The sequence below is a fragment of the Salmo trutta genome, chromosome 11 (assembly GCF_901001165.1).
Source record: "Salmo trutta chromosome 11, fSalTru1.1, whole genome shotgun sequence".
In the NCBI taxonomy this organism is placed as follows: domain Eukaryota; kingdom Metazoa; phylum Chordata; class Actinopteri; order Salmoniformes; family Salmonidae; genus Salmo; species Salmo trutta.
In genome coordinates, this window is record NC_042967.1 from 3,880,270 (window position 1) to 3,905,174 (window position 24,905).

The 24,905-nt window shown below is 42.2% G+C and overlaps 1 protein-coding gene across 4 annotated transcripts; it reads right to left on the reverse strand.

Annotated features, from left to right (window-relative positions):
* Positions 1–2,274: 2,274 nt before the first annotated feature.
* LOC115202102 (ribosomal protein S6 kinase beta-2) lies at positions 2,275–24,567 on the reverse strand. 4 transcript variants are annotated; one of them, XM_029765983.1, is made up of 16 exons: positions 24,496–24,514; positions 23,426–23,483; positions 23,097–23,134; positions 22,855–22,969; positions 22,601–22,669; positions 22,292–22,439; positions 22,054–22,111; positions 21,756–21,856; positions 19,700–19,790; positions 18,235–18,325; positions 18,016–18,123; positions 7,774–7,836; positions 7,430–7,507; positions 5,853–5,960; positions 5,479–5,591; positions 2,275–4,548 (listed from the first exon to the last, which is right to left on the reverse strand). In XM_029765983.1, the coding sequence occupies exons 2-16, from the start codon at positions 23,477–23,479 to the stop codon at positions 4,356–4,358; spliced, it is 1,428 nt and encodes a 475-aa protein (XP_029621843.1). In that variant the 5' UTR covers positions 23,480–23,483; positions 24,496–24,514; the 3' UTR covers positions 2,275–4,355. The 4 variants fall into 4 exon arrangements, with proteins under 4 accessions (XP_029621843.1, XP_029621846.1, XP_029621844.1 ...); XM_029765984.1 differs by having other exon boundaries at positions 4,356–4,548; positions 24,354–24,567; XM_029765985.1 differs by having other exon boundaries at positions 4,356–4,548; positions 23,426–23,480; positions 24,354–24,561.
* Between the last annotated feature and the right edge of the window lie 338 nt (positions 24,568–24,905).

Here is a 24,905-nt window from a genome sequence, read left to right on the forward strand (position 1 = left end):
CAGTGGTCTAAATCTTAGGTTATTTAGTATTTCTGCTTTCTTATAAGGGCAAATTCAGCCAGTTTTGAATCTGTGACAGTAATGTGAATGTTTAGACTGGGTATTCTTTTTCCTCTCGTGCCATTCTACTGGTGGCATGTGTTGTCAAATGGTGGTTCAGTTCGCAAAATGAGGAACGATGCACGACAGGGCTCTGCCACAAGTAGTCTTTAGTTCCTGTTAATACGGGTGAGTCACAGCAGCTTCTGAGGCACACCGCCATTTCCTGTGTGTCGGTCCGTGCGTGCGTGCTAGCACACTTTTGTGTTTCCGATACATTAAATAAATCGGAACATAATATTCTAACTAAGTCCCTTTTATTGTACACTTAAAGTAGCAAATAAGTTGTAACCTATTTTATCACCCTGGCTCTGAGCACGCTCTGTCTAGTCGTCCTGATCTTTGTCCATGAAGCCACGCCTGCCTCTGATTGAACTTCCTACAGTGACAAACTGAAAAGACGAGCGTGAGAGATGGACATTTGAATGAAACCAGGAACTCCACTGAACAATCCGCACTTGAGAAGCATGACAGAGGAATGGCATGGTAATCATTCTGTCATGACAACCCTCTCCGAATGGTACATCCACAGATAATCAGACATCCGCAACATCAGGTAGCTAAACCCCGCAGACTGAAAAGACCACACCACTCCCACCCCCTACACAATCACTTTCTCTGGAGGAAGGGCTGGGGCTCCGCCTCTGGCCCAGGAAGAAAGTGGTGGTGGGTGATGAGGAGGAGGGAGAGGAAGAGTGGAGATGGAGAGGCTGCTGTCGGAGTGAGAGAGGGGGACAGAGGGAGGAGGATGAAGGAGATTCCTCAGATGACTACTCCAGTTAAGGTACTGACCTCAACGAGAGCCAAGAACCTAGAGGATGAGGAGGAAAAAAGGTAGTGAAGAGTGGGAGCGAGGGAGGCCAGGATAACATGAAAGGAGAGGACTGATGGAAGGAGGGTGGTGAAGAAGAGCGAACAGGGGAAATCCCCAGTGAAGAGAAAAGCGAGGGAGATACTTGTGACCTCACAGCACTCTAAGGAAAGAGAGAGGAAGGGGTTAAACTGGCGATGGGAGGGTGGGATACAATATGAAGTGTTAAAGATCATTTGACACAATTCACTCTTACTATTGGAGTATATTTTTCATAAGCGTGTCAACGTTAATTTCAGCCAAATATAGGTTTTGGTAATCTGTTACATCTGTGTTTTAATTAACTGACGGACCCCCTAATAGATTACAGATGAGGTCAAATAGTCACCTTTTGCACAATTCACTATTTCTTTTAAAATAAGTTGACATTGAGAAAACTTTGTTCACGTGTATTTGTTTGATTTACAACTGCACCTAAAAAAACAGATATGCACTTCAAAGTAAAACATGTCCTGGACGAAACTATTCTAAATTAAAGTTAATTTGGGTGGAGGTAAGTGATTCTTGTTTGTGTAATTTCTCACCTGTGGTAAGTTGCTGGTGCCTACTGGTTTAAAATATCCATTCAAATCAGTTTAGTAAAGAGAACATTACATTCTGCTCCATGGAAAAAGTGCAAGGGCGCCAAAATACACAGAGTATACAAAACATTAAGAACACCTGTGCTTTCCATGAGACTCACCAGGTGAAAGCTATGATCCCATATTGATGTCACTTGTTAAATCCACATCAGTTAGCGTAGATGAAGGGGAGGAGACCGGTTAAAGGATTTTTAAGCCTCGAGACAATTGATACTTTGTGTATGTGTGCCATTCAGAAGGTGAATGGTTTGTCCCAAGAACTGTAACGCTGCTGGGTTTTTTCCATGTGTATCAAAAACGGTCCACCACCTAAAGGACATTCAGCCAACCTGACACAATTGTGGGAAGCATTGGAGTCGACATGGGCCAGCATTCCTGTGGAACGCTTTCAACACCTTGTAGAGTCCATGCCTCGACGAATTGATGCTGTTCTGAGGGCAAAGGGGGGAGTGGAGGGGCGCAACTCAATATTAGGAAGGTGTTCCTAACGTTCGGTATACTCAGTGTATTTGGCCGCAACCGTTTGTGTGAGAGAGAAAGAGAGAAGCTTTTCAGCGATTGTTAATCATTGTGTTAAAATTAACTAATTATTAGGACTGACCCACAGGTCAACTGCACCCAGTTAGGGAAATATATCCTACATTACAACTGGACTATGGAGGCTGTTGTTCAATTCCTGTGACAGACAGACATTGCATTAAACCACAATTAATAGCACATTCATACCACAGAGTCCAGACATTCAATGTCTTTATTCTTCAGGATTCTGCAACCCTATCTTCCTCACAACCACACTAGCCGCAGGAAATAAAAACCTGATAAAAACATTCCACTTAGATCCAGAACATGTCATCAGTCCATTAAATAATACTATTTTTAAATGAAATACGTGTAAATATTATTTCCCTCCCCAGACGCAAATATGACTTTCAATGATACAGAGGTCTTGTCTTCCAAAGCTAGTTCTCACAATAGTATGACAGGATGGTTGATGAAAGAGCCACGGATAAACAGAGTCCGGCAAACTGTTTCAGCTGAAGAATGTGAATGGGTGCCATGTTGGCACCACACCTGGGTCCAAAATCAAACGGTATCAATTTTCTTTGATCATTTGATTGAGCCTGACTGGAGAGCCAGATGGATGGCGTTTGGACTATTCCATTGGTCCCATTGCGCCAGACATGCTCAATCAAGTGAAACCTTAGCTCAAGAAAGAAAACAAAAATACTATTTGAACCCAGGTCTGCCCACATGTAGAATAGTTTGCTAGAACTCTGTAGATCTATGGTTCTACATGATATGAGTAATGTTATGGTATGAGTGCTTGTTAAAAAATAAAAGGCTTATTGGACATCGCTTCAGACACACAGGACTCAAATGAGTCAGATTGCTTTACAGCTGTACTACGAGCTTATGTATAAATGCGGTCGTTTTCATAATCAAAAATACTCATCTTTTTAGTATTTTAAAGATTATCTTAAGCGGAGTATTTTATACAGTGTTTTTAGAAATGTGCGTCATTCAATACTTTCATTCCTGCGTTATGAAAATGATCACTAGTCTAAAACCAACCATTTAAAGGTCGACTTCGGGCGCGAAATACGGTCCAACTCTGCCTATTTCTCAATTTTCAAATAGAAATGGGCCGTGCCTTTGGTGGTTCACTGTGTTATTGTGGTCAGGCGTGCCGCAACCAACCTTGCTAGTTCATTAGCTACGCTGGCCAGTAACTCCTCCAGTGCATGTGGAAATCATTTCACATGATTTGATTTTAGCCAGAAACTGTAGAGATCAGTAAGAAATGGCACATCTATAGTCAAATATCTTATTCATCAAATTGTTTTGTTTTAAAGCATTAAATAACCTGGTATGATGGCACATTGATCAGTTATACAGTTTAAAGCTGTTAACATTTTGATAATGGCAATGTCAAATGCTTTGGCAGTAGTTGGTGTTCTCTTTGCTTATGTGGCAGGTTGAGAAAAATGTGAAGTGGCTGGATCCCAAACTGATAACCTGTTCCCTAAACCCTTGTTGACTTCCCTTTGTGGCTCTGTGGCAACTGGACATGCAAAAGCAGTGGCTGGTCCTCTGGTAGCGTAGGAAAAGTTGGGGTCAATTCCATTTCAAGTCAATTCAGGAAGTAAACAGATATTGACCCCACCCCTGGTAGGTGATTCTGACTAGAGGGAGTACAGCTACGACCGAAAGTGACATTTATGCCGCAGGTTAGGATCATTAACGTGGCAGGTTAGGAAAAGGGCTAGGATTAGCTAAAATGCTCTCCTAACCTGCGACGAAAAGTCACGTCCGGTTGCAGCTGTACTCTCTCTAGTCACAACCCTGGTAGGTGGGCACCAGCCCAGCACCAACACACCTGATTCTACTAAACTAATCATCAAGACCGGGAGCTGAATCAGGTGTTTGTGCTTGACTGGAACAAAAAGCTGCACACCCTGTAGCTCTTCAACTAAGCTCACCCCCCATTCAGACCTCAAAGGAATGAGTCAATAGGGGGAAGGGAGCGAGTGTGCAGTATGGGGTTTGGGACCCAGCCTGTGAGAAACACAAGGCCCCGAGAACGGCCGCGTTCCAGACGGACTAGCAGTCGTCTGCCAGACGTCACAACGCCTGGATAGGAGTTAAACATATCAGCTAACCACATCGTATGATATAGCAACCTGCACCCAACTGTCGATGACGTGGCAATCAGCCATTGGCGGATGCGCGAGGCACGTCTGCAAAGTAGTCGGCCTGGAACGCGGCCAAAAGTTCGGACTCCTCCTGACGCGGCTTACTCCAGTTCATCTCCGGTTACCCTTCTGCTTCTTGTTCCGGCCTGGTGTGCTGATTGGCTGCGTGGCGCCGTTGTCGGTGGGCGGGGTTGTTGGCGGGAGACGGAACGAGGTCTGGGAGAGAAGGTCCGACTCGCTCTCTCCTCCCCCTGATCCTCCTGTGGACTTGGCGAATGACCCGGGGAGAGAGAACTTGAGAGGACTGAGGAGCGAGAATATGAACAATAATAGAAAGAAAAGGGGAGAGAGACATTAGATAAGGGAAATGCATATCAATATATCAATCATGGGGTGGGGTTGTGTGTGTGTGTGTGTACAGCGTGCATGTATAAATGTGTGTATGCATATACACTCCCCTAAGTATGTATTTGAACAGAGAAGCTAAATCTTTTAATTTGGCTCTGTACTCCAGCATTTTGGATTTCAGATTAAACCTTTCTTATGGGTATGTTCGTCATCTGCAAGGACTAGGGAGTTTTTTTAGGATAAAAAGAAGCAGAATAAAGCTAGGCAGAGGCAAAATCCTAGAGGAAAACCTGGTTCAGTTTGATTTTACAGACTGGGAGACAAATTCACCTTTCAGCAGAACAATAAACCTAAAACAAGGCCAAATCTATACTGGAGTTGCTTACCAAGAAGACCGTGAATGTTCCTGAGTGGCCTAGTTACAATTTTGACTTAAATCTACTTGAAAATCTATGGCAGGACTGGAAAAATGGCTATCTGGTAATGATAAACAACCAATGTGACCGTGCTTGAATTTTTTTTAAAGAATAAATTAACTCAGGCTGTAATAACAAAATGTGGAATAAGTCTAGGGGTATGAAAACTTTCTGAAGGCACTGTATGATTTGTGCTAGAGATATGGAACCAAATACTAAAATGTCAACTACTGTAATACACGAAGTGAACTTGTCCAAATACTTATGACATGTTTAAATGGGGGGACTAAAACGGTAAAACAGATATGTGAAAATACCCTCATAAAAAGGTGGCATTCTGTACTGTCGCCTTATAAGAAACATTTGATCTCAAATCCAAAATGCTGGAGTATAGAGCCAAATTCAAATATTCAGCTTCAGTCAGAATACATATGTAGGTGAGTGTAAGCCCATGCATATGTGTGTGTCACCTGATGGGGGTGCGTGGGCTGCTGTTGTGTCTGCGTACAGGACGTGTCCGTGGCTCAAAGGAGAAGCCCTCCTTCAGACTCTCCAACACAGAGGGAGCCACATAGGTAAAACCCTGACAGACAACATCCATTCATTAATTATATAGGATGACAAGCAATTCTAGCAACACTTCCACTACTCTATTTTGTTTGGGGAAATACCTGAATAAGAGGTGTTTTGTTCCAGGTGAGAACAGCGTCGTGTTCAATAATACTTGCCAGGGTTCTGGGTTCAAATTTCATGTGTGACCAGTACGGAAAATGTATGCACCCACTACTCTAAGTAGCTATGAATAAGAGCGTCTGCTAAATGACTAAAATGTAAATCGTCTCACAGCGAAGGCGTGTTCGTGCTGGTGGCTGATTGTGGAGTCGTCGGGACTGTCCACAGGAGTCTGCTTGGTGAACCTCGTGTCAAACTGACTCACGTCCTCATCCGACTGCTACCGGGGGTGAAGTGAGAGAGGAGAAAGAGGGGAAACAGGTTGAATGGAGAGAGAGAGAAATGGTGGGAGAAGAAAAATAAAAACGCCAGAGTGTACCTTTACACGCACACGAATCATTTGATGTTGAACTGATTACGTAGTATGGCAATACTCGTGTAAACATTTTACTCTGCTTAACTTAAATCAGCATACGGTCAAAACCAAAGTATACGCCGAATAAAACACCTGGTTTTCTGAGTAATCATTTAAGTTATTAGGACACGTAAACAGCTTAATTGGTGTTCCAGCAGTGTATTTGATCTGTGCATGTGCCAGCAGCGCAAGCCTCTGTTTAATGCGCGAGTGAAGTGAGTTTGGAAAAACAATGCACAGTGCATTCGGAAAGTATTCAGACCCGTTGACTTTTTCCACATTTTATTACTTTATTCAAAAAAAAATTGTTAATCCTCAATCTACATACAATACCCCATAATGACAAAGCTAAATCAGGTTTAGAAGATTTTGCAAATGTATTAAAAACCAAAAAACAGATACCTTACATAAGTATTCAGACCGTTTGCTATGAAACTCGAAATTTAGCTCAGGTGCATCCTGTTTCCATTGATCATCCTTGAGATGTGGTAAATTCAATTGATTGGACATGATTTGGAAAGGCACATACCTGTCTATATAAAGGTCCCACAGTTGACAGTGCACGTCAGAGAAAAATCAAGCCATGAGATCGAAGGAATTGTCGTAGAGCTCAGAGACAGGATAGTGTTGAGGCACAGATCTGGGGAAGGGTATCAAAACATTTCTCTAACATTGAAGGTCCCCAAGAACACAGTGGCCTCTATCATACTTAAATGGAAAAAGTTTGGAACCACCAAAACTCTTCCCAGTACTTTGTTGAAGCACGGAACACAGTGATTACAGCCTCGAGTCTGAGGGTCTGAATACTTATGTAAACGTAATATTTCCATTTTTAATTTTTGAAATTGTAAAAAAAAAATCTGTTTTTTGATTTGTCATTATGGGGTATTGTGTGTAGATGAGAAAAAAACATCAATTATAGAATAAGGCTGTAATGTAACAAAATGTGGAAAAAGTAAAGTGGTCTGAATACTTTGCATCTTATAGTTTTCATAAACGTTATGTCTGAACTTAGAATATAATAGACTTCTGTAGAATGTTTATTTTGATAGGCGATTTTCTGCATTTGTCCCATCAGTTAGCCAGGATTATTAGGGAAATAGTTTCTTGCAAAGCATTTAAACAAACTATTATATTAAATCTGACTATTCACAATAAATCATATTATTGTGTGCATGTATCCATGCTCAGATAGCAGGATGGAGTAACCGTGCTCATAGAGTGGTACGCCACAGTTTGAAACTTAAAAAGGTACCTCCTCAATTATTTAAAAGACCCAGCTAAGATTTGACATTTTAGCGATTGAGACAGTGACAGTAGAATAGTGGTCGTACCAGGCATGGCTTGTAGGGCGGCTCACACCTCTTATTCAGCAGGTCGTCCCAGTTGATGTGTCTGAAGAAGGGATGCTTCTGTAAAACCAGCAGAAAAACGCTCCACTTAGAATCCATCCCTGTACAGTGTAGGTCTAGGCTTATGCGCTATTGGATTTTGTTCAATTAGCATCAGTATAAGCACTGATCATGAAGCAGGGTTGGAGGCAATTTCATTCCAGTCAATTCAAAGAGGTAGACATTTCTGTTCACTTCCTGAATTGACCCCAAGCCTAGTACAAAGCTTTATGATGTCAATAGAAAACAAAGGGAGTAGTGGAGTGAACGGGAGATGTGTGTATCACCTGTATGTCTTTACAGTCTGCCGCACTGGAGCCTAGCCTCTGAGAAGGACTCTTCTTCAGCAGCTACAGAAAGGAGAGCGAGGTAAAGCGAGAGAGCGGTAAAGAAAAAGAACGAGCGAGAGAGGCAAAGAGAGCAAGCGAGGTAAAGAGAGGGGGAGCGCGCGGTACAGCGAGAGAGAGCGGTAGAGCGAGAGAGAGCGGTAAAGAGCAAAGAGGGAGAGGTAGAGCGAGAGCGTGGTAAAGAGAGAGAGGTAGAGAGAGAGAGCGCGGCAGAGAGAAAAGAAAGTTAAGTCATGCAGAAGAATAGCTCCTGACTTATAACTCTCTGATTGTTAAACGATTAAATTAGCAAAAGATTTATACGTAATCAAATTGTACAACTGAAGATCAACACAGGAGGAAAAGATTGGTCTCTTAACTCCCTCTCTGGCAATCTTAAAATCGTGCTAGCTAGCCAAATTCAAATTTGCCAGCTAGCTTACCATCTAACTCCAACTGTTTACTGGTGGTAACCATAGCAACATGGCCACCGAGGCAGCGCTAGCAGCACCACCACCACCAGAGACAGAGAGACCCCCCCCTTTTTAAATTTCCAGCAGAAATCAAAAACAGAGAAGGTAGGTAGGTTACCGGGACTCTTTGGGGAGATTCAACTTTAAAATTTTTTTTTTAAAAAGTATTTTATTTAACCTTTATTTAACCAGGTAGGCCAGTTGAGAACAAGTTCTCATTTACAACTGCGACCTGGCCAAGATAAAGCAAAGCAGTGCGACAAAAACAACACAGAGTTACACATGGAATAAACAAGCGTACAGTCAAAAACACAATAGAAAAGTCTGTATACAGTGTGTGCAAATGGAGTAAGGAGGTAAGGCAATAAATAGGCCATAATGACGAAATAATTACAATTTAGCAATTAACACTGAAGTGATAGATGTGCAGATGAGGATGTGCAAGTAGAAATACTGGTGTGCAAAACAGCAGAATAAATAAATATGGGGATGAGGTAGATAGTTGGTTGGATGGGCTATTTACAGATGGGCTGTGTACAGCTGCAGCGATCGGTAAGCTGCTCTGACAGCCGATGCTTGAAGTTAGTGGAGGGAGATATAAGTAACCAACTTCAGTGATTTTTACAATTCGTTCCAGTCATTGGCAGCAGAGAACTGGAAGGAAAGGCGGCCAAAGTGGTGTTGGCTTTGGGGATGACCAGTGAAATATACCTGCTGGAGCTCGGGTGGGTGGGTGTTGCTATGGTGACCATTGAGCTGAGATAAGGCGGAGCTTTACCTAGCAAAGACCGCAGGTCGCAATGGTGGGTAATATATGGGGCTTTGGTGACAAAACGGATGGCACTGTGATAGACTGCATCCAATTTGTTTGAGTGTTGGAGGCTATTTTGTAAATGACATCGCCGAAGTCAAGGATCGGCAGGACAGTCAGTTTTACGAGGGTATGTTTGGCAGCATGAGTGAAGGAGGCTTTGTTGCGAAATAGGAAGCCAATTCTAGATTTCATTTTGGATTGGAGATGCTTAATATGAGTCTGGAAGGAGAGTTCACAGTCTAACCAGACACCTAGGTATTTATAGTTGTCCACATATTCTAAATCAGAACCGTCCAGAGTAGTGATGGTCCAGAGCACCTATTGCTCACATCTTGGCCACAGCACAGTAGACTATATGATTACAGACATTGACCCTTTCTCTCTCAGCTCATTCACTGTCAAGCCACTAACACCTCAGCCAAATGACGTTGTTCCTCAAAAGAACAGACATGGAAACAACCACACATTCACAGCCCAGTAAGCTATGCAACATCAGAAATTCATACAGATGGGCCCAAAACAGCACAGAATACCAGAAAGCAACCTGTAACCAAAATATCCAACACACTCTTAGATACATTTCTGGATACCACATTCACTCACAGTAAAGAAGGCATCAATCTAGCAGTAAAAAACATCAACTAACTAAATATATATACAGTTGAAGTCGGAAGTTTACATACACCTTAGCCAAATACATTTAAACTCAGTTTTTCACAACTCCTGACATTTAATCCTAGTAAAAATTCCCTGTCTTAGGTCAGTTAGGATCAACACTTTATTTTAAGGATGTGAAAACTTGTATTTCTTTCATCACATTCCCAGTGGGTCAAAAGTTTACATACACTCAATTAGTATTTGGTAGCATGGCCTTTAAATTGTTTAACTTGGGTCAAACATTTTGGGTAGCCTTCCACAAGCTCCCCACAATAAGTTGGGTGAATTTTGGCCCATTCCTTCTGACAGAGATGGTTTAACTGAGTCAGGTTTGTAGGCCTCCTTGCTTGCTTGCTCACACACACACACACACACACACACACACATTTCAGTTCTGCCCACACATTTTCTATAGGATTGAGGTCAGGGCTTTGTGATGGCCACTCCAATACCTTGACTTTGTTGTCCTTAAGCCATTTTGCCACAACATTTTACATTAACGACAATTTTGGAAGTGTGCTTGGGGTCATTGTCCATTTGGAAGACCCATTTGCAACCAAGCTTTAACTTCCTGACTGATGTCTTGAGATGTTGCTTCAATATATCCACATAATTTTCCTCCCTCATGATGCCATCTATTTTGTGAAGTGCACCAGTCCCTCCTGCAGCAAAGCACCCCCAAAACATGGTGCTGCCACCCCTGTGCTTCACGGTTGGGATGGTGTTCTTCGGCTTGCAAGCTTACAATCTCTGTCCCCATGTGCAGTTGCAAACCGTAGTCTGGCTTTTTTATTGCGGTTTTGGAGCAGTGGCTTCTTCCTTGCTGAGCTGCCTTTCAGGTAATGTCAATATAGGACTCGTTTTACTGTGGATATAGACACTTTTGTACCCGTTTCCCCCAGCATCTTCACAAGGTCCTTTGCTGTTGTTCTGGAATTGATTTGCACTTTTCGCACCAAAGTACGTTCATGTCTAGGAGACAGAACGTGTCTCCTTCCTGAGCGGTATGACAGCTGCATGGTCCCATGGTGTTCATACTTGCGTACTATTGCTTGTACAGATGAACGTGGTATCTTCAGGCATTTGGAAATTGCTCTCGAGGATGAACCAGACTTGTGGAGGTCTACAATTTTTTTTCTGGGGTCTTGGCTGATTTCTTTTAATTCTCCAATGATGTCAAGCAAAGTGGCACTTAGTTTGAAGGTAGGCTTTGAAATACATCCACAGGTACACCTCCAATTGACTCAAATGATGATCAGAAGCTTCTAAAGCCATGACATCATTTTCAGGTATTTTCCAAGCTGTTTAAAAGGCACAGTCAACTTAATGTATGTAAACTTCTGACCCACTGGAATTGTGATACATTGAATTGTAAGTGAAATAATCTGTCTGTAAACAATTGTTGGAAAAATGACTTGTGTCATGCACAAAGTAGATGTCCTAACCAACTTGCCAAAACTATAGTTTGTTAACAAGAAATTTGTGGAGTGGTTGAAAAACGAGTTTTAATGACTCCAACCTACGTGTATGTAAACTTCCGACTTCAACTGTATAAATACATACTTGTATTTTCAGGCAAACGTCAAAAGAAGCTCAACTGAAATCGATTTTTTTTAAATAAACAAAAAAGACCACAAATGACAACTGGTTTGATGCAGATTGTAAAATTATAAGGAAAAGAAACTTAGAACACTATCCAACCAAAAGCACAGAGACCAAATTAAATGGTGAATTACACCTTCATTACTGTGAGAGACTTTAAAACTCTATAAAATGTACACTCAGAACCAAAAATGCACAGTACAACAGCAAGCAGCTGAGACTAATTGAGGAGTCCATAAACAAACAACTTCTGGCAAAATTGCTACATTTTTGAGAGGTTGAATGGATTAGAAAAAGCTATAATGGACATTAAAAATCCATTGGACTCCCCAACTACTGACCATAAAGAAACTTCAGGCCCTCAAATTTAAAAAAGCATGCGGACCTGATGGCATCCTAAATGAGATACTCAAACTCACTAGTGCAAAATTTCAATTGGCTATATTACAACTGTTTCATTTGATCATGAGTGTAGGTTATTTCCCTAAACAATCTGGAATGAAGGACTCAACACCAATCTTTAAGAACGGAGACACATTTGACCCTAACAATTACAGAGGCATTTGTGTGAACAGTAACCTGAGGAAGGTTTTCTGTAGTATTATAAATGTAACAGTTCTAAACTTCCTTAATAAGCACAATAGAGTAAAAGCCAACTTGGATTTATACCAAAACATCACACGACTGATCATATTTAAGCCCTACACACCCTGATAGATAAACATGTCCACCAAAATATGCGCTTGCTTTGTCGACTTCCAAAAAGCATTTGATTCTATTTGGCATACAGGACTGTTCTACAAAGTTATTGAAAGTGGTGTAGGGGGTAAAACATATGACATAATTAAATCAATGTATACTGGCAATACGTGCAGCATTAAAATTGGCAAGAAGAGAATTATTTAAATCAGGGGCGGGGCCTTCGCCAGGGTTGCAATCTGAGCCCTGCACTCTTCAATATTTACATCAACGAATTGGCCACTATTCTAGAAAAATCCTCAGCTCCCAGTGTTAGTCTCCACAATTCAGAGGTTAAATGCCTACTCCTTGCAGATGACCTATGTCTGCTGTCACCCACAGCAGAGCCTGGACCTGCTAGAGCAGTACTGCCAGACCTGGGCCCTGGCAGTAAACCCAAAAATACTAAAATAATGATTTTCCAGAGAAGATCCAGATCTCAGGGAATTAGACCAATGTTCTCAATTGGTACAAAATATAGAGTACTGCACACACTACAATTACTTAGGTTTAAAAATAAGCTCAAATGGACACCTTAATGATGCAGTGAATGAACAGAGAGAAAGCACGCAGGGCATTCTACGCCATTAAAAAACTAATTAAAATTGAAATACCCATTAAAATGTGTCTAAAACGAATTTAATGTGTCATTGAACCAATTGCACTTTATGGCAGCGAGGTGTGGGGTCTACTTGCAAAACAAGATTTAACCAAATGGGACAAACACCCCATTAAAACTATGCATGCAGAGTTCTGTAAGATTCTACTACATGTCCAGAGGAAAACTACAAACAATGCATGCAGGGAAGAATTAGGCCAATATCCACTAATAATAACTCAAAAATGAACAATTCAGTTAGTTTTGGAAACATCTAAAATACAGTGACTCCCCTCTCATATCATTACCAAGCCCTGCAATGCCAAGAGCTGAGCAAAGAAAAAAGTCCCCTCATCCAGCTGGTCCTGGGGCTGAATTCACAAACCTGTTCTACTAACACACTGAAGCATCAAGACCAGAACATCCAATCAATCAGAATAAAACAAATTAAAACACAGTCAAAACAAAACTACATTGCTCATTGGGAAATACAAGCACAAAGCAAAACGCAGTGCTATCTGGCCCTAAATCGACAGTACACCATGGCAAACTATTTGACCATGATTACTGATCAAAACCTTAGAAAAACATTCAAAGTACAGACTCAGTGAGCACAGCCTTGCCATTGAGAAGGGTAGACACAGGAAGACCTGGCTCCCTGTAGAGGAAAGGCTGTGCAACCACTGCACAACAGTAGAACCTGAGACAGAGCTGCATGTCCTGACAAAATGTCAAAAATATAAAACATTTCCCCAAACCCTTATTCAAGGTTTCAAAGACCTCTCTGATGAGAATAGGCTACCCGTCCTGTTGGGGGAGGGCACAGAGAGCTGTGGGTTGGCAGCGCACTACATTGCTGCCTGCCATAAGATGAGGGAGAGTGTCTGACAGACCAATCAACCTGCACATATCCTCTACTGAATGCTTATTGTTAAATGCATGGTTATTTTGACCCTTGGTTATTGTTGTTACTGTTGTCTCGTTGACAATTTTGATTATTTGTTTCATATTGTAAATGTCCAAAGTAAGCTTCGGCAATATGTACATTGTTACATCATGCCAATAAAGCAAATTAAATTGAGACAGAGGTAAAGAGAGAGAGAGAGAGGTAAAGAGACACCTTGAGTAGGCAAACAGGCCCAACCCCCCATTCTTACACTAGCCCAAGCCAATGGCATGTACCAGATAATCACACTTAATGGTCTGAGGCCAAACCACACGACTAACAACATTGGACACTATGGAACACAAAGCCTTCACTCTCTCATCCTGGAATATCCAAGGCCTGAGGTCATTGGCCTGAAGAGCAGGGACCTGGACCGAATAAATCAGAAATATAGACATTGTCATCCTACAAGAAACATGGTATAGAGGAGATGGACCCACTGGTTGCCCTCTAGGTCACAGCTGGTAGTCCCATCTACCAAACTACCAGGTGTTAAACAGGAAAGGGACTCAGTACGCTAATTTCGTATACAGCAGACGTAACTCACTGTGTTAAATTAAAATCAGGAACATTACATTTGGCTAGAAATTCAAAAGGAAATGATCTCCACAGAAAAATGTCCTCCTGTGTGCTACCTATACACCCCCCCCACTCCCCACTAGAATCCCCATACTTTAATGAAGACAGCTTCTCCATCCTGGAGGGGGAAATCAATAATTTCCTGGGACATGTACCAGTCTGTGGTGACCAAAATGCCAGAACTGGACAATAATCTGACCCCCTAAGCACATGGGGGGACAAACACCTGCCTTTTGGTTCACAGCATTCCCTCCCCCATATGCCCCCCTAGGCATAACTATGACAACATAACCAACAAAAACGGGTCACAACTCCTGCAGCTCTGTCGCACGCTGGGTATGTACAGTCAATGGTAGGCTTTGAGGGGACTCTAAAATAGTACTGTAGACTTTATCACTGACCTCAACCCAGAGTCTCTCAAGAGCGTTCAGTCAGCCCACTGACACCCCTTTCAGATCAAAGCAAAATCAGTCTACTTGAACAGAGCAATACTTAAATCATGAGGCATCAAAGCCAAAGGAACTAAATATTATGAAGAAATGCTACCAAAAAACAATTAGACAACCACAAATTCATTTCACTTTTAGACACCTTCCTGGACAAAACGTTTCACTGTAATAGTGAAGGTGTAAACTTGGCAGTAGAAAGCCTAAACAGTATATTTGACCTCTCAGCTTCAAGCAGAAAACCTAAGAAAATGAACAACAATGACAAATGGTTTGATGAAGAATGCAAAAACCTGAGAAAGAAATTGAGAAACCAATCCAACCAAAAACAGAGACCCAGAAAACCTGAGCTACGCCTTCACTATGGTGAATCACTAAAACAAAACAGAAAAAGGAACAGCACGCCAGAAATCAGCTCAATGAAATTGAAGAAGCCATAGACTAACCACTTCTGGGAAAATTGGAAAACACTAAAACACATAGTTATCTATCCAAAACAGAGATGTATGGAAAAACCACTTCTCCAATATTTTTGTCCCTATAACAAAGAACAAACAGCAAAAACATATAATTGATCAAATACAAATCTTAGAATCAACTATTAAAAACTACCAGAAGCCACTGGATTTTTCAATTACATTGAATGAACTACAGGACAAAATACAAACTCTCCAACCCAAAAAGGCCTCTGGTGTTGACGGTATCCTGTTGGATTCTGGGTTAAATATGGAACATTGCTATCCTAGAGTGGTTTTTACATCAGAAGTTAATGGTTATCTGTAGGAACCAGATGGCTTTAGAATATGCTGGGTGGACGGGAGGAAGTCACAGGATTGCTATAGGGGATACGTACCGACATCTGTGGATTAGGCAAATGAGGGGTTGAATGAACGCTCTGAGAGACTCTGGGTTGAGGTCAGTGATAAAGTAGTCTACAGTACTATTTAGAGTGCCCTCAAAGCCTACCATTGACTGTACATACCCAGCGTGCGACAGAGCTGCAGGAGTTCCCTGTGGCTCAGTTGGTAGAGCATGGTGTTTGCAACGCCAGGGTTGTGGGTTCGATTCCCACGGGGGGGGCAGTACAAAAAAAGAAAAAAAAAATGGTATGAAATGTATTCACTACTGTAAGTCGCTCTGGATAAGAGCGTCTGCTAAATGACTAAAATGTTTAAAAAAATGAGGTCAGGTCCCCTTAAGGGAGAAATTATGGTTTATTACTTTGTCTTCCTGTCGAATCATAATAGATGTAAGGATTGGAGAGAATGAGCAGTGCCTAAATTGGAGTGAGTGAGTATATGTGTGTATATATATATATATATATATATATATATATAAACATGTTTAGTCTAATGCAGCTGTATTGATCCTCTGGGAAGAATAAACTTGGTTAAGCTTTCATAATGTCCGTTGAGTTTTTTTTTGAGTTGAAAATTAGAACCTAACAATCCTAAACCAAAATATACAGATTATAAAATATACAGACCACAAATTCCAATTGGCTATACTTAAACATCATCCTTAGATCTGGCATCTTCCCCAATATTTGGAACCAAGGTCTGATCACCCCAATCCACAAAAGTGGAGACAAATTTGACCCCAAAAACTACCGTGGGATATGCATCAACAGCAACCTTGGGGAAATGTTCTACATTATCATTAGCAGCAGACTCATACATTTCCTCAGTCAAAACAATATACTGAGTAAATGTCAAATTGGCTTTTTACCAAATCACCAACAGACCACGTATTGACCCTGCACACCCTAACTGACAAAGAAACAAACCAACAAAAAAAAGACAAAAAGTCTTCTCATGCTTAGTTGATTTCACAAAGCTTTTGACTTAATTTGGCATGAGGGTCTGCTATACAAATTGATGGAAATTGGTGTTGGGGGAAAAACAAACAATATTATAACATTTATGTACAAACAACAAGTGTGCGGTTAAAATTGGAAAAAAACGAATCTCTTTCCACAGGGCCGTGGGTTGAGACAGGGATGCAGCTTAAGCCCCACCCTCTTCAACATATATCAACAAATTGGCGAGGGCACTAGAACAGTCTGCAGCACCCGGCCTCACACTACTAGAATCTGAAGTCAAATGTCTACTGATGATCTGGTGCATCTATCCCCAACCAAGGAGGGCCTACAGCAGCAACTAGATCTTCTGCACAGATTGTGTCAGACCTGGACCGTGACAGTAAATCTCAGTAAGACAAAAATAATGGTGTTCCAAAAAAAGTCCAGTTGCCAGGACCACAAATACCATCTAGACACCGTTGCCGCAGAGCACACAAAAAACTATACACACACACCTCTGCCTAAACATCAGCGCCACAGGTAACTTCCACAAAGCTGTGAACAATCTGAGAGAGAAGGCAAGAAGGGCCTTCTATGTCCTCAAAAGGAACATATTAAAAAAATTATAATTTTAAATGTAAAAAATAAATAACAAAAAATAAAATCGACATACAAATTAGGATCTGGGTAAAAATACTTGAATCAGTTATAGAACCCATTGCCCTTTATAGTTCTGGTGTCCACACACACCAACCAAGAATTCACAAAATGGGACAAACACCAAATTGAGACACTGCATGCAGAATTCTGCAAAAATATCCTCCCTTTTACAACGTAAAACATCAAATAATGCAGTCAGAATTAGGCCGATACCCGTTAATGATCAAAATCCTGAAAAGAGCCATTCAATTATACAACCACCTGAAAGAAAGTGATTCCCAAACCTTCCATAATAAAGCCATCACCTACAGAGAGATGTACCTGGAGAAGAGTCCCCTAAAGAAAGCTGGTCCTGGGGCTCTGTTCACAAACAGACCCCCAGGACAGCAACACAATTTGACCCAACCAAATCATAATGAAACCAAAAAGAAAATTCTTGACACATTGGAAAGAATCAACAACAAAAACAGAGCAATTTTGATAAACTCCCATATCTATTGGGTGAAATACCACAGTGTGCCATCATAGCAGCAAGATGTGTGACCTGTTGCCACAAGAAAAGGGCAACCAGTGAAAAACAAACACCATTGTAAATACATCCTATATTTATGTTGATTTATTTTCCCTTTTGTACTTTAACCATTTGCACGTGACATTTTTTGGGGAACTTTGTAAGTGTAATTGTTTATTTCACTTGCATTGGCAATGTAAACATGTTTCCCATGCCAATAAATTCCTTAAATTGAAATATATATATAAATATAAGAGAGAGGAGAGAGGAGAGAGAGAAATACAGAATAATAGAGCGAGATTGAGTCTTGACCTCTATTCTGAGGATGATAAATGTTCTTAAACATAACGAGAGATGGGGAGGGGTGGGCGTCTTTACCTTTTTGATCATATCTCGGGCGTCCAGTGTGAGGTAGGGCGGTAGGTTGACTTTACACTTCAAGATCTTATCAATGGTCTTTTTCCTGTTCTCAGCAGTGAACGGAGGCTATGGGGGAGTGACAGGAACAGGCGAGAAGACCACAGAGGTTTGAGTCAAAAGTCTTTCAAATGGTACAACCCATCCCTCTTTAGACCCCCTCCCCTCCCCGTCTCTCACCGAGCCCGTCATCATGTCATACATCAGGGCTCCAAGACTCCACCAGTCCACCACCCGGTTGTGTCCTGTACGGGTCAGAATCTCTGGAGCCCTGAGAAAGAGAGTGAGGGGATAGAGAGCGCAGGCAAGAGACACTTCAGTAGAAGAATCACAGTATTGGCTGTGATTCAATGATCAACCTTCTAGAAGTGTGAACTTTTCACTCCCCTTCATGGATTGAAAGAGAATTCAATATGCGACAGATTTATATGCGAATATTCTGAAAATCCGAATAAAGAAAATAAGCACATTTTCCCACCAGTGGTGTTTCCACCAAACGGACTTGGTGCGGATAAAAATCAGTGTGTGATGACATAGTGCACATAAAAAGTTTTCGTTGAAGTTTTCATGTACGAAATCAAAATCTAAAAGTTCAATGCGTTTCCATAGCATTTTCAACTCTACAGTTGTGTCACAAAAACTGTTGCGTTAAATAACAAATGTGCCTACTCTGGTCTTGGCACGTGAACTCCGATACAGTCGGCCTACAGAGCAGGTAGGCTAGTCTACATGATGAAACTATATTATGGATAGAGCGACAAATAGTTTTATTTGTCAAACAGCAGTCAAGCATCGACCATCATGTCACCAGAATCTGACTCTTTATTTATTGGAAAGAAGCATCAACATCAATGTGAACTTTCACCACCCTGGGGAGTTCATCATAAGTCATTTCATCTGTAGCCTAATAAACTGCATGTTTTTTCTGAGTCGTAGTGGGAGGACCACACACACACACCATATCATCTCGTGACTCCGAAGTTTACTTCAATATGATGGTTATTATATCAATATTTGCTCTTAAGAGTCTCGTATGATTCATTTTACCGACACAAAAAGATCACGTCAATTGAACAAAATATCTGTCAGCATTTATAAAGTTGTACCATCATAGCTGTCGTGATTATTTTTTTTGATACGGTATGACTTCACTCACATAAAAAGTTTGAAAAAAAAACATGGATTTATTTATTTAACTGGGCTTAAGAACAAATTCTTATTTACAATGACAGCCTACCCCGACCAAACCCGGACGACGCTGGGCCAATTGTGCGCCGCACTATGGGACTCCCAATCACGACCGGATGTGATACAGCCTGGATTTGAACCAGGGACTGTAGTGATACCTCTTGCACATTAGATGCAGTGCCTTTGACTGCTTCTCCACTCGGGAGCCCAGTTTAGTTAGTGTAAGGATAATTGTAGAAGACCATGCAGCCCATGGACAAATGTAATGTTTTTAAATGCACAGTTAACTTCAGGGAGGAGGGGGAGAATTGTACTATAACTAGTTAGGTGAACCCAGACCTATCTGAACTATGATTACTACAGCAACCCCTACTGTCATTCAAAGAAAGTGCAGTCTCAGAGTGACAGCTGACTCAGAGACAGCATCCTTATCTCACATCAGTATGACACTACTCACATGTACTCTATGGTCCCACAGAAGGTGTGCGTGACAGCACCGTCATGAATGGACTCCTTACACAGGCCAAAGTCAGTCAGCTTGATGTGTCCTGGGAGACAGAGATACAATATCTGCCAATTGTAAATGATAACAATAAGCCAATCCATAGCAGATCAATTATCCACAAAAAATATCATATTTTCATCTCAGTGACATTGATTTCTAAACTCAAAAAAATAAATATCCCTTTTTCAGGACCCTGTCTTTCAAAGATAATTCGTAAAAATCCAAATACCTTTACAGATCTTCATTGTAAAGGGTTTATTAAACACTGTTTCCCATGCTTGTTCAATGAACCATAAACAATTAATGAGCATGCACCTGTGGAACGGTCGTTAAGACACTAACAGCTTACAGACGGTAGGCAATTAAGGTCACAGTTATGAAAACTTAGGACACTAAAGAGGCCTTTCTACTGACTGCGTTCATCCACCTCTGGCCTGCTCGCCTCCCTACCTCTGAGGAAGCACAGTTCCCGCTCAGCCCACTCAAAACTGTTCGCTGCTCTGGCACCCCAATGGTGGAACAAGCTCCCTCACGATGCCAGGACAGCGGAGTCAATTACCACCTTCCGGAGACACCTGAAACCCCACCTCTTTAAGGAATACCTGGGATAGGATAATGTAATCCTTCTAACCCCCCCCCCCCCCCTTAAAAGATTTAGATGCACTATTGTAAAGTGGTTGTTCTACTGGATATTATAGGTGAATGCACCAATTTGTAAGTCGCTCTGGATAAGAGCGTCTGCTAAATGACTTAAATGTAAATGACTTAAATGACTGAAAAACACCAAAAGAAAGATGCCCAGGGTCCCTGCTCATCTGCGTGAACATGCCTTAGGCATGCTGCAAGAAGGTATGTGGCCAGGGCAATAAATTGCAATGTCCGTACTGTGAGACGCTTCAGACAGCGCTACAGGTAGACAGGACTGACACCTGATCATCCTCGCAGTGCCAGACCACGAGAAACACCAGCACAGGATCGGTACATCCGAACATCACACCTGCGGGACAGGTACAGGATGGCAACAACAACTGCCCGAGTTACACCAGGAACGCACAATCCCTCCAACAGTGCTCTGACTGTCCGCAATAGGCTGAGAGAGGCTGGACTGAGGGCTTATAAGCATGTTGTAAGGCAGGTCCTTACCAGACATCACCAGCAACAACGTCGCCTATGGGCACAAACCCACCGTTGCTGGACCAGACAGGACTGGCAAAAAGTGCTCTTCACTGACAAGTCGCGGTTTTGTCTCAACAGGGGTGATGGTCGGATTCCCGATTATCATCCAAGGAATGAGTGTTACACCGAGGCCTGTACTCTGGAGTGGGATCGATTTGGAGGCGTAGGGTCCATCATGGTCTGGGGCGGTGTGTCACAGCATCATCAGACTGAGCTTGTTGTCATTGCAGGCAATCTCAACGCTGTGCGTTACAAGGAAGACATCCTCCTCCCTCATGTGGTACCCTTCCTGCAGGCTCATCCTGACATGACCCTCCAGCATGACAATGCCACCAGCCATACTGCTCGTTCTGTGCATGATTTCCTGCAAGACAGGAATGTCAGTGTTCTGCCAGGGCCAGCGAAGAGCCCGAATCTCAATCCCATTGAGCACGTCTGGGACCTGTTGGATCGGAGGGTGAGGGCTAGGGCCATTCCCCCCCAGAAATGTCCGGGAACTTGCAGGTGCTTTGGTGGAAGAGTGGGGTAACATCTCACAGCAATAACTGGCAAATCTGGTGCAGTCCATGAGGAGATGCTGCATTAAGTACTGCAGTGCTGGTGGCCACACCAGATACAGACTGTTACTTTTGACCCCCCCTTTGTTCAGGGACACATTAGTCCATTTCTGTTAGTCACATGTCTGTGGAACTTGTTCAGTGTATGTTTCAGTTGTTGAATCTTGTTAAGTTCATACAAATATTTACAGATGTTAAGTTTGCTGAAAATAAATGCAGTTGACAGTGAGAGGACGTTTCTTTTTTTGCTGAGTTTATGTAACAGACAGACACACCTTGGTGGTTCAGCATGATATTCTCTGGTTTCAGGTCTCGGTAGATGATTCCGTTTGAGTGGAGGTGTCCCAAAGCAAGCACAATCTCACCCAGATAAAAACTATTTGTCAAAGAAGGAAAAACATGTATTAACACTCCTCCTCGTAAGCATGCACAAGACATACGGTCAAGCTATTCTCATCTTCTCCTCCTCTTCTACAAATGTTCACATGGAAATTAACTGCTGTTTATGGCCTCAGCCTCACACTTGTAACCTTTCCCAATGATATGCTCAGCTTCAGGTTCTCTCCCTCTTACCAGGCAGTGTCCTCCATGAAGATTCCTTCTTTCTCCAGCTGCATGAACAGTTCTCCACCTGATAAACAAACAAAAACAACAAGATTAGGGAGATAACGCGATAGAAGTGTCGAAGTTGAAGTGCAAGGGTTCAGAGAGAGACATGGTTGTCCTACCCAGAGCCCCTCCCTCCAGGATGAGGTCGAAAGCATACAACAGGTCCCCCTCCCTTCCTCCCTCCCTCCCATCCCTCTCTCACCACTGAGACACTCCAGGATGAGGTAGAGTTTACCCCCGGTCTGGAAGGCGTACAGCAGGTCCACGATGAAGGGGTGCCGCACCGTCTCTAGAATCTCCCGCTCTGCACGCGTGTGGGCTGTGTCCTTGGCGTTACACACTATCTTCGCCTGGCAGGGAGAAAAAGAGAGGGATGAGTGAAAGGAAGGATGGGTGGAAGGAGGTGGAGAAAGTTGTATATTTAGATATATTACATTTTGCCCTGGTACCGTGGCAATGTTTAGAACATACTTTTGGTTGCGAAAAAATTATTAAGAGGAATCGTACGTACCTTCTTTAAAACCTTCATGGCGAATATCTTCCCCGTCTGTGTACCCTGCACTTTCCGGACCTGGAAAACCTGCAAGTAGAAATACAATTGTTAAATAGGATCGATGACAAATGGATTGAGTTTCTGATCAAGAGCTTGGTGTATATCCAAGTACATTGTGGAACTGAAATTCTTAGAAACGCACTGAATGACTGACGTGTGCACACACACACACACACACACACACACACACACACACACACACACACACACACCTTGCCATAGCCCCCCTTGCCCAGCACACTTAGCAGCTCAAAGCTGTCTGGTCCAATCCTCTCACTGTCTCTGTTGACAATGGCACTGGTCAGCTCTATCTCTTCTGTCTGAACACTAAGAGAGGGGATAAGAGAGAGTTAGAAAGAGGGGAATGAGTGAGGGTGAGTTTATATGATTCAGTAAAAAATATAGGCTCAAGCAAGAATGGTGGACAAGTGACTAAGTTCATTGTTCCACTTACAGGTCTGTCTCTGCTACGGTGAAGTCACAAATGTCATCCTACAGAGCACAAGAGGGATAGAAGAGAGGATGTCAAAGTTAATGCACTGTAGACACGTGAAGAAGGGTCACTGCTGATAGACTGAAGATGGCATTATTTAATATCACAGAACATGCATTCATCTTTTATTTTGGGGAACATTCTTTGTAGTTTATATGCTGTGTTTATACTAGCTGCAATTGTCTGGGCTTTTTCTTCACTACATTGAACACAGCCTTGATCTGACACTAACAACAAGTTAGTTAGGTACCCTAATTTAACCCCCCCAAAAAAGTGTCCTCAAACCCCACCTCTGCATCGCTAAGGTCGTCCGACTCCAGGTCAATATCGAAAACACCTGCCATCCTGCTGAAGAAATTACAGTTACAGCTTAGTTATGTGTGATGTAATTAAAAACACAACGGCCCGAGAGCTAGCAACGTGAAACACGCATTTATTGTTGTTACTATCACGTTAGCTACGCCTGACAGGTGCAAATACCAAGCAGCTAAGTTACACTGTCAAAGCTGGACAAGAAGCTGGCGTTATCTAACGTTAACCTGGATGGGATCTAGGCAGGCTAATCGGACTCATGGGTGAAGTTTACGTAAAAGGGAACATTTCTTACTGGGCCCGCTGGCAGGGAAGGCAATGTACGCTAGCTAGCGTCGTCAACAGGCATGGTTGGAGATAGCCGACTAAACTCAACGATTTACGATAAGAGTTGAGCGGTGACTGGAGCTCCGACGTCACATACAACGACGTTATCACAAACTAGCTACTGATTTCCGCACCCTGGTAAAGAATAGTCCTACTGAAAGCAGTAGTTGTTGATAAAAAATAAACTTCATTTTATGTGATGTCTGGGCTCCAGTCCGCCCACGGCCACACGAGTCGCCGCACACCTCCATCTTAAATCTCAAGAGTTGAGTTATATCGGCTAGATTCGAGAGAACCAGAGTCAGAAAGCTAGCCAGCTCATGTGAAACTAAACTCAGACTCTGGGAATGTTGAAAGAAAAGAGAGAATCAAGTTTGTTGTGTCACTTATGCTAGTTAAATGACTGAACTGACTGTATCAATGTAATATATAACGAACGGGTCGTGATCCCATCGGTTTGAGAGCTGGTTTGACAACTAACGTTAGCTAGCTAGTTAGTTACGTTAGCTGATTACGACGACTCGCAGGTGATAAGTTACCGTCCGTTAGCTACCCAAAGCATTTCACCTCGCCTCATACCTTCACTCTCAGCTGCATTCGTCGTGACCACTGAGTCAGTGAGCTTATAAGTGGCTGATTCCACTTTTCTTGCTGTGTCGCTCCCAAAAGTATCGTTGGACCTAAACTGTAGTCGTAAATAAGAATTTGGATTTCCTGTCACCTCGCTCTGGTCTTTGTTGATGTTCCGTTGTTTGTTTCTCTTGGCATGTGTGATTGAACTTTGACCTTTTTTAGCTACGTCATCAGTAAAAGACATGCGATTGGCTGCTATTTTATTTTATGGCGGTAGATCAATTTATGGCAGTGCTTTTTTTAAATTTTCTTATTAACAAAAACAGGACAGAACAAACAATATACAATGTAAAATCACAAATACAGCAAGAGACATACATGAAAAAAAGTTTATATAAAAGTGGACATGGGCATTTTGACAAGTGCAGACATGGGTCAGAAAGGCAATTCCCATTGGGGAAAAAAATTGCATTCCAGCTCTACATAAGCTGTTCAGGGGTCAGGGACATTGTGGTCTCTCCACCAACTGGCTTTATCCCAGTTTCAGTAACGAGGTTA

Excerpts from the sequence above, each read along its gene's own strand:
- LOC115202102 (XM_029765983.1), bottom strand. The coding sequence starts at position 23,479 with ATGGCAGGTGTTTTCGATATTGACCTGGAGTCGGACGACCTTAGCGAT. Across the intron at positions 19,791-21,755 it reads TATCATGCTGAACCACCAAG|GACACATCAAGCTGACTGAC; the intron begins GTGTGTCTGTCT and ends TCTGTCTCCCAG. Across the intron at positions 5,592-5,852 it reads AGCACGAACACGCCTTCGCT|GGTTTTACCTATGTGGCTCC; the intron begins GTGAGACGATTT and ends GTTGTCTGTCAG.